Source organism: Morone saxatilis, unplaced genomic scaffold (assembly GCF_004916995.1).
Source record: "Morone saxatilis isolate NCDOM2014 unplaced genomic scaffold, NCSU_SB_2.0 Contig14, whole genome shotgun sequence".
NCBI classification, from domain to species: Eukaryota; Metazoa; Chordata; class Actinopteri; family Moronidae; genus Morone; species Morone saxatilis.
This window is the reverse complement of record NW_023339696.1, coordinates 17521532-17531773: the sequence shown is the minus strand read 5'-3', so window position 1 is coordinate 17531773 and position 10242 is coordinate 17521532. Positions and strand designations below refer to the sequence as shown.

General features: G+C 41.4%; 1 protein-coding gene across 2 annotated transcripts; it reads right to left on the bottom strand.

The window, feature by feature from the left end:
• Positions 1-501: 501 nt before the first annotated feature.
• On the bottom strand, positions 502-9545 carry LOC118323410 (potassium voltage-gated channel subfamily A member 7). 2 transcript variants are annotated; one of them, XM_035655372.1, is made up of 4 exons: positions 9200-9545; positions 8911-8945; positions 7871-8635; positions 502-4627 (listed from the first exon to the last, which is right to left on the bottom strand). In XM_035655372.1, the coding sequence occupies exons 3-4, from the start codon at positions 8570-8572 to the stop codon at positions 3692-3694; spliced, it is 1638 nt and encodes a 545-aa protein (XP_035511265.1). In that variant the 5' UTR covers positions 8573-8635; positions 8911-8945; positions 9200-9545; the 3' UTR covers positions 502-3691. The 2 variants fall into 2 exon arrangements, with proteins under 2 accessions (XP_035511265.1, XP_035511264.1); XM_035655371.1 differs by having other exon boundaries at positions 9211-9544.
• Positions 9546-10242: the final 697 nt, after the last annotated feature.

Below are 10242 nucleotides of genomic sequence, written 5' to 3'. Positions count from 1 at the left end.
TACCCCATAAACTAAGACATGTCTTTGTTTTGGATAACATGGAATGAAAATAAGTCATCTGGATCATATGAACACAATCATTTCAAGAGGAAAAATGTTGCGTTTGGTTACTCCAAAGTCTTTTATTTCATATTATTGTAAATCAAACCCAGTGGCAGCAGGAGGGAGACAGATGTCCTGGTTTGTGCAGTGGTTTTAAAACACAGTCTGACATCTAGAGGCAGGATCACTCATCACATGAAGCAGAGGGCAACAGACGTAGCCTATACCACACAATCTGTACCCACTCGTCTGTGTGACTTTTTCAGAGCTTTTCTGACCATAATACTGTGTACAGGAACTGCAGTATCCAGTATGCACCACCCTCTAATAATACTGTATACACACCTCTTGATGCTTTTAAAATGTTGTTTAGATTTGAGCACACACATTCATATTCATTTACATTCTCCCTGAGTCGCTGTATAGGGAGTCGTGAAAGAAATTCAGAAATCCATGACATGAGTGATTAAATATGATCTTTATTAAATAAAGTGAGACATATATATATATATATATATATATATATATATATACATCTGTCCTTAGAATATGTGCATGTCACACTACGTTCACACAGTCAAAACAACTTAGAAAAGTATGTTATCATCTTATCATCACATTTTTAAAGATAAAACTATATACAAAATCCTGTTGTTTTAAGAAGTAAAAATTTAATAAACCTTTAGGCTTGAAAATGCTCTTTAATGGCTGCAGTCAGCTTGAATTTGTGTAACTTACAACAAGAATTGATTTTAAAAAATCTCCCTAAAAACACTCAAATATAACAAATTTCTCTGTTGATTATACATATTGTCAGTATCCGCCAAATACCTTGGGGTTTTGACAAAATATGTCTAAAAACATATCTTTCATATTGTGCCACTGACCTCCTGCTGGAATTATGAAACACACAACCCATTGAATGAAACACCTGGCTCAAAAATGTGTCTGCAACTAGACATATTAAATGGTGGCTGTCTCAATAGAAACCTTATAGTGGTTGACAAATCTGTATCCTCTCTTTTTACTGTGATATATTCTGTTAGGAACATAATGTGCATACAGATGGACAGCAGGAGGATTAATTCACAGAACTGGTCTGAGAATTAGGCTATCCGTGAAGAGTTCGATGACTTCTGCAGTAAAATCTTGTTACAATTGGAATTTGCTGCAACATTTCAGTCGGAGACAAATCAAAGATCATCAAAGAATATGCAATTTATAGCAAATTGTCACACAGTTTGGCAAAAAAGTCTCTGCTCATTGTGGGAGCTCTCACTGAATCCACAATGAGGACTCTGATGGAAGAACTAATCCAATAAACACATACATGAACATGAATTTGTAGTAAAATCAGAAATATGAAAAACATAACACATAAGGAGCAGGTAGGGGTAGTAAAGGCATATTAAATTAACAGAGAAGTGTGAGAAGCTTTGTAAAGGCTGGGCTGCAGCTCTGCATGAATCTAATTCGACACTGATAGTCAGCTGGTAGTCAAACAGCCGATGAATGAGTCAGTAGTATACACTCCATTCAAGCTGACCACGGCTGCTTTCTCCATTAAGAGGAAACTACAAATCTTTTACAGCCACCTTTCAAACCTACAGATGGTGAACAATTGATACTCAAAAGACAAGGGTTTGATATCACTTTAATCTAGTCAATTTTATTTTACTTATATAGCCTAATACCACAAAACACAGATTTGCCTTGTGGGGCTTTACAGTCTGCATATGACACCTTCTATCCTCAGACCCTCGCTTTGGATAAGAAAAACTCCCCAACGTTTTACAACGTTTACAGTGGTGTCGCCTCAGACCGCCAGAGGACTTTGCTTCAGTCACAGGGCTCTGTACTTTGGTCTCACCACTGGGACAGAAATGTCAGCTGGCCCTAAGCTATACCGTCTCTGACCTGATATCAACTTTCTCCATACATGTTTTCCAGGCTGTATCTGTTACACTATGTAGCTATGTAACATACAAACTGACTCTGGAGCAACTACATGAACATGTCTGCACCACCCCCAGCCGATGAGCGATCTCTTTGTTGCCCACGTCAGCACAAGATCACAGCGACACATTTCTGCCATAACTCTGACAAATGAAGGAAATCAACACCTGCAACAATCACATTTAGTTTTAACAGCATGCAACACTTCAGTCATTTTCATTGTCACATTAGAACACTGACATCGGCAAACAGTCATTACAGGGATTATACAAATGCTCTGGATCTCTGTATTGCTGGAGGATCATCCGTTCTCTTTGTAGTTTATATTGAGTTTTAATGTTAGCGTTGCCCCAGTTTATGCCTCTCTTGTAATTTTCCTTTTTACATTTGAGTAAGATAAGCAAAAATGTTATTCAAAGATTCCTCTATTTCTATTTGCAGCACAGTAAAGAAGATTTTTTTAACCTGTTTTCCCCTTTTATTTCGCCAAACAAAGATGGTAGCTGGAAGTGTCACTCACTTGGTAACGCAATCTGAAATTTATGAACCATTTTATAATAGTTTTCTAGGAAGTTTCATTGAAATGTATATATAGTTTGGTATCTCTTATAGGGAGGTAGAGTGTTGAACTGGCACACTTCCAGCAAATCAATTCCAATAGTGTAACCGAGACTGTCTGTGCTCAGCAGCTCAACTAAACCTGAGAATATGTAGGCAAGCATATAAGTCTACCTATAGGGAGAATAAAGTTTGAAATCCTGATTATTAGTATCAATTTGAATAGTAATTTCCAGGAAACTTCCCTTGAAATGATTAAGTAAATGGAAATGATGGACCCATAAAATGAGGCGTTAGCTGAAACTTTTATTACCAGGTTACTTTGTCTATATTAATCTTATTTTTGCCCAAAACGAGCAAGAAGGCCCAAAATGTCATTTCTTGCTGCCATATTTCTTTGGTTTAAGGGACTAGTGTGTAGGATTTAGTGGCATCTAGCGGTGAAGCTACAGATCGTAAACCAACTGAACACCCCAGGCGTCTGTTTTTGACGACGTGTGAACGAGAACAGGCCGTGAGATGTGTAGGAGAAACTACGGTGGCTGCGAAAGGCCCTATCTACAGCCAGGGTTTGTCTATTCTGGGCTACTGTTCCATGGACGGCATCTGTAGATAAAAACATCTCATTCTTATGTAACAAAAACACAATGATTCTCATATTCAGGTGATTATACACACACTAATAAAAACATAGTTATGAATATTATATTCCATTTGTGCCAGTAAATCCTCCTAGGTAGAAATTAGAAAAAAAGAAATTAACTTTATTGTGTAACAGATGGAGTATGTTTTATTTAAGCTGGAGAGACAATTCTTTGAGGAATCTGGAAATGTCTTTAATATAACAATGAGTGGACCTGCAGGGTTTTTCAGATGGATTCAGGTTTATTTATTTATTGAGAAATACAGATGCCTACTGTATATCTGTGAGTCAAATATAATTATGCAAAAGCCTCAAATGTAGAAACCATGATCACATGAGAGGCACATATTAGTGCGTATGTTAGTGAGTGCAAGTCTTTGTGTATATAGCATATTGTCTGCCATCCACAGTGTCTTTCCATCCTGGCACTTTCCTTTTCTCGATGAGAGGCAGTGTTTGAGTGTTAATCTGAAAACAGTCTGTCCTGCTCTGTTAAACCTGAGTGACCAGAGGTTCTCTGAGGAAGAAGTTTATTCCTCTTTGATCACCAGCAGCCTGTCCGGCACAAAGCCCTGCCAGGAGAGTCCCATTGAGCGGAGGGCAGATACCCGTGCTGTTGTGCCCGTACAGAGGTGCATAATCTCCCATGTAATCAGGCACCTCGTCCACTCCCTCCTCATCTTCCTCCTCTTCATCATCCTCTCCGTCCTTTTCCCAGAGCGACGTGGTGACATGGTGGTACTGGGTGGTGTCCTCACACTCCATCTCACGGTGGTAGAAGTAGCTGAAATTGGACACGATGACGGGCACTGGCAAAGAGATGGTGAGCACGCCAGCGATGGCACACATGGAGCCCACCAGCTTTCCCCCGACTGTCTCCGGGTACATGTCCCCATAGCCGACTGTCGTCATGGATACCACAGCCCACCAGAACGCCTCAGGGATGCTGGTGAACGCTGTGTTAGGACTGTCCACCTCAGCAAAGTAGGCAGCACTAGAAAAGAGTATGACTCCGATGAAGAGGAAGAAGATGAGCAGGGCAAGCTCCCTGAGGCTGGCCTTCAGCGTCTGGCCCAGGATCTGGAGGCCCTTGGAGTGACGAGAGAGCTTAAAGATCCTGAAGACCCTCACCAGCCTGATGACCCTGATGAGGGCCAGGGACACAGACGGCTGCGCCCCTTTGTCCCTGGCCAGCTCAGTGCCCAGTGTGACGAAATAGGGAATGATGGCGAAGAAGTCGATGGTGTTCATGACGTCTTTGAAGAAGTGTATCTTGCTCGGAGCGCAGGTGAAGCGCACGATGAGTTCAAAGGAGAACCAACAGATGCAGATCGTCTCTACGATGAAGAAGGGGTCCTGGAAGGGGGTGCCAGGTGGGATTGTGATGGTTTCATTCGCTATGGTGGGGTGAGGTATGGTGGTGAATTGCTGTAAAACAAAGGATGAAGGAAAGGTGGTTACAGTTGCACTAAAAACATATGTGCTACTATCTGAACAGATACCACTTTTCTTCTTTCATCTGTTGGAAACATGAGTTGAAAGGAGAAATATGAGAATAAAGGTAGGGCTATAATAAATAGCTCCATGGAGACGATGTTTACAGGAGAGAAAACAAGGACAGAGTAAATGGGAGAGGGACAGAGGATAAGTAAGAAGAAGCCAATTTTATGAAAGTTTGTCCTCAGCACATTTGAAGTATGACATCTGTCATCAGGATCTGATCGTGCCTGTGAAATCTGTGATACTGTGCTAACTTTTCTCTCCTCTCCATTTTCAGTCAGCCGGCTTTATTTTTCCTCACAGACTTTTATATAAATCAGTTTCTCTATATTTAAACGGACACAAAAACATTACGTTCATGTGACTCTGGGTTGCGTTACACCTAAGACACTGGCATGGCCGAGGCATTTGACACTTCATTTAACCCGGTCGCTTGTTTTTTTCTGGGAAGTAGGCGCAGGTTTGAAATGACTGGGCATTAGTGTCTTTTAACAAGTTAGATTGAGTTACTCTTAAGCTTCTGGTTGCCTTGCAGCACATATTGTCCCTGACACCATGTATTTATATGTTTTTATGTGTTCCTCTGTCTGTCTCTTTGACCAAACTGTTTGCCCTTCAAAGTTCACAAAATCATTAAAAGTATATTTTTTCATTTTACAATTGGAATCTTACCATTAAGATAATTTAGATTTTCATTGTAGTGGTTTTGAGAGATCCACCTAAAATGTAATACACTCCTTGGCCACTCTAATGCAATCCAACAGCTCTGCCACATATTCTCTCTTTACAAAGATAATTCTGTTCAGTTTTGATTGACACAGTCAGAGATTTGTTAATCAAATAATATGTTTACTTATAGTAGTTTGCAGTGGTGTCGAAGTGGACTGCATTATATTGAGAGCTGTTTCTAATAGTCTTCCCCTTCGTGTTTTTAAATGGGGCGGTCAGAAGATTAGCACCTCTCAACATAATGCAGTCCAGTACGACACCAATAATTAATTATGATCTCAATAATAAACATATGGTTGAAATAAAACCTCTCTGACAGTGTCGACAAAAACTGAACATTATAATCTTCCTAAATGTAAGATTGGATTGCTTTAAATTGTATAGGTATATATAATATGTAATATATAATCTAATCTAAGTGTAGTTCTAATGAAAGCTGTTGACAATGGGGTCCACAGTTACCTGGAAATTACTGCAGGAAAGACATGTGTTGTCTAGTTTTTAGCTATGCTAGCAGGTACTACTAGTGATGTCAATGTCAGTCTGTCTGTTGGTCGGTCCAGACTGAAATATATGTAATAACTAGATTGCCATGAAATTCTGTAAAGACATCCATGGATCCCAGAGAATAATGACTCTGGTGGTCCCCTGATTTTCCCAACACCGCCACCGGTTGTTTTGTTTTGAAATATTCACTAAAACATTCCCATTAGCCTCAGCTGTATTTTGTGTTTACTGCTAATAAGCAAATGTTAGCATGTTAACACGCTAAACTAAGATGACGCATATGGTAAACATTATACCTGTAAAATGTCTGCATGTTATCACGCTCAAGTTAGCATTTAGCTCAAAGTGCCTCACAAACAGTAGACCTTTTTTCACAGCAACTACTTAGACATGAAATAGTTGGGCAAACACAGGTGTTACCAATGTAATTAAGGTTCTGCTCCATTCAGGTCAATTGTGCATGTTGGTTCATTGGAAAGGCTCTGCTACACCAAATGAAACAGAACCTTAATCAGTATCATTAATTACACATGTGTTTACCCTACTATTTCATGTCAAAATGGCTGCTGAGAAAAAGTCTGTCTCATTTACTCATTTTGTATCTGGGTGAGGGAAGAAATTACTGCAGTCAATATAATAAAATCTGCAAAATCACCCATCTGCATGCTAGATACCACTATAGGTGAGTGACTTCACATGATCCTTCAGCCATTTAAAGGACATATAACTTCTTATAACTTATAGAACCAACAACGTGCATGCTTCAGAGTCTAACAAAACTAATTCTGTTGGTTAGATTTTTACCACCATGTAGTGAGTGAGTGATTGCGTGGAGATGGCTGTTATGTAGGTTTGTTTATGTAGTGTTCAAAAGCGTCAGATGCTCTTAGTCACATGAGTATATGTACTGTATCTATGTATGGGAGTAATAGAGCAGCGTTGGTGGTGACGGGGAACATAAATCCAGCGAGCATTTCACTTCTGCTGCCTGAGCATCCACTATCCGCCTCGTCTCCAGGCTACCGGAGCGTGTGAGGCTAATTTGATTTTGCGCCGGTCATCAGAAAAGCTGATCTGCTAGCCTCTTTTCACTGTGTAGCTTATGAGTCACAGCGTTTATTAATACAGACATTCGTTTATGTGTTGATGTGCTCTTAGGGTTGTCCTTCGTCTATATATAGTCCTTTAGATCTCCAAGGGGTAACGTGAGACAAGCTCATCTCCTTTCCTTCCCTTTCACACTTCTACTCTCTCTCTCCTCTCAGTACTTTTGAAATATCCACTTCACCTGAATGTACTTGTTGGCTCTGGCAGTCGTCCCTGAGTGGCCCGACAAGACATATCATCTCCACAACGTATCCTTCTGTTAACAGTAAACCTCCATCCAACCTTCTCTGTCTGTTCTCTTTTTTCCTCACTCTTGTTTTTCCAACTGCCCTCCTCATCTCCTTCATTCCTTCAGCTCAATCTGAGTGGATCAGATTTAACGACAAGTCCAAAATAATCTGAGGAAAACCTCGCCCTCACCTTCTCTATCTGCTGCCTTTGCTTTCCCTTCCCTTGATCTTGATTCTTATCTTTGACAGGGTTTTTTTCTAATCGTCCTTCAGTACTTTTTTCCCTCCCTGTTGAGAGAGGAGCTAAAGATGTTTTCAGACGGTACTGCAAGAGCTGGTTTATGTTTGGCAAGGTGACACCTGTCAGCGCCTGATGTCTTTCTATGTTCACCTCATCACTTCCTTGCAGCGTTAACCTCTGTTCTCTTTGCACCCCGTCAGCTCCTTGTTCCTCCTTCAATCATCTGGTTGTCTACCTCCTTTATGTGAATTTCCACTGACATAACCTCCATCTGCAGCCTTGTGTATCCTCCCTGTTACCTCCCTATCACACATAAGTGGCTCTTGTATGTGTCAGCACCATGTAACCCATCCTCACCTCCCTCTGTTCCTTCTCATTCCTGAACTCAGGCAGAGTCTCCAGGCAGAAGATGAGAATGGAGATCACAATGACCATGACGCTGATGATGGCGATGATCCGAGCACCACCGGACGACTCTGGATACTCAAACAGCATCCAGAGGCGACGCTGCAGGTCATTGGCAGGTAAGGGCCTCTCCTCCTCCTTGGGGAATCCTTCATCCCCTTTGTACCGGTCGATGATCTCCTCTCCCAGTTCGTAGAAGCGCAGCTCCTCCAGGAACATATCCAGAGGGACGTTGGCGGGCCTCCGCAGCCTCCCACCTGACTGGTAGAAGTACAGGATGGCATCAAAGCAGGCACGGCTCCTGTCCAGGAAGAGTTCGTTCCGCAGAGGGTCGAAGTAGCGAAGACGGCGCTGGGGGTCACCCAGCAGGGAGTCTGGGAACTGGGCGAGGGTTCGGAGCTGGGTCTCGTAACGCATCCCTGACACGTTGATGGCCAGGCGTTCAGTCAGAGCCCAGCCACTCCTCCACTGACCGCGGCGGTTCTCCCTTTTGGCCTCTCTGCTCGGCTCCTTCTCACTGCTCTCCTTCTCCAGCTTGTTGTGCTTGTCTTTGGTCCGCTTATCTTCATCACCAACGTCCTCAGCTTTCTGCTTTTCTTTTGTCTGCCCTCCTCCTCCTCCTTCTACTTCATCCCCTTTGTCTTGTTTATCCATTTCTCAATGTTGGATTTTTTTTATTTCTTGGCTTTATTGTTGTACTTCTTTTGTCTCTTCGCTCTGGAGAAAAGACATCAAGGTTAATTTGGCAATGCAGTAAAACAGAAGAGGGAAACATGAGTAGATAAAAGTCAAAAGAAAATAAATACAATAGCATAGGGTAATATTTATTACTTTTACTACTTTTTAATCACAATTTTTGTGCATAAAACACATTTTAGTAAAATAGGTTATTAGATGTTCCTTAATTGTTTAATTTTATCAATAATAGATTATTATTTCCCCAGAATATTATGGAACTGATCAATAAAATCAATCAAAAATCAAACTCTCACCTCAGTTTTCTCTTTAAATCAAGCGGAGCAATTTTCTGGACATCAGAAAAAAACATTTGTTATGTTACTTAGATTACATTACAAAAAATTATATATATATGGATTGTGTGATGGTAAGAGTGAGTAGAACACTGCCACATTAAGCACAACTTGGTAGTTCTGGTAGTCCTCGCTTTTGACATGAACTAGTATATTTTTCACCATATTCTGCTACTTTTACTGTAAATGGCATCATGCAGACCCTCCACGCAAAAAGCTCCACACATGCAGTCATCTCCATGCTCATCACCAGTTAATCACCATGTCCAGTGCACCCAGTAGAAACTCCTCCTCTCACCCGTCTGCCTGCCAGAGCTGCTGATTCAAACTAATCACACTTCCACAGAGTGACCATGACTCTCCTACTGTACCTCCACCTCAGGGTGCCTTTTGGGCTGACCCTTCTCTGCTTCTGAGACAGTTTGTGTATCCTCATAATGATGTCCAGACAACCCCTCCTCCTCCTTCTGCTCTATGTGTCTCGTTTGGGAGGGGAGGGGAGGCGGCAGAGCGAGCAGCGTGGCTCCTTCAGGGGCTGCTGCGGTGTAAAGCTGCAGCGTGGGTGAAGTTAAGATAGTTAAGCTTGTTTGTAGGTCACTCACTGTCTTCACTTGCGCCCTCTCTCACGCTCAATACGCCCCCTGGGAATGCTGTCGGGCAGAAATTCAATCTTTGACCCTCTCCTCCTCTAAGAGCACCGCTGCCTCTTCTACCCCTATCTCTGCCCCCAGAAAGCCTTCCTGCCCGGAAATGTCAACCTCTTCACCCCTCACTCTTTCTTAAACATACTGTACATGTTTGCACGCATGGGTGCACATAAACTTTCACATAACAGAGGCCAAAACTATTATGTTAAAAAAATGATTTTTTTTTTGTAAAAAAAAGAGGAAAATTTGTGGTGTTGATGATTAGAATTTCCATGCTGGGGTGAAACCACAAACATGTGGTTAGTCTTTTTTCTTGGATTTTGTCGCCATGTCGCCTCTAAATGCTTCCATAGCTTTGCTGTCATCATCTATTTTAAATTATATTTGACTATTTGACTGTGGCTTGTGCAGAATTTACACAAATTTAAAACAGGGCACATAAAACATGTCAAATGAAGCTTGACCTCATTTGATATTAAATATAAATCTTGATGTCTGTGGCTATTTTAGACACATCATGAAGTCTGCACTGTCGCTGTATAGCACTGTGTGTGTGTGTGTGTGTGTGTTTGTGTGTGATTTTGTGACAGAGTGGTTTACAAATGTTGCCTTCAAATGCTCTGGGTAAATTCCAAATGTCTGACTT

Bases quoted from the DNA above. Each gene is read 5' to 3' on its own strand.
- LOC118323410 (XM_035655372.1), bottom strand. From the start codon at position 8,572: ATGGATAAACAAGACAAAGGGGATGAAGTAGAAGGAGGAGGAGGAGGG. The intron at 4,628-7,870 runs GTGAGGATGGGT...TTTGTTTTACAG, and splicing joins ATGAGAAGGAACAGAGGGAG to CAATTCACCACCATACCTCA.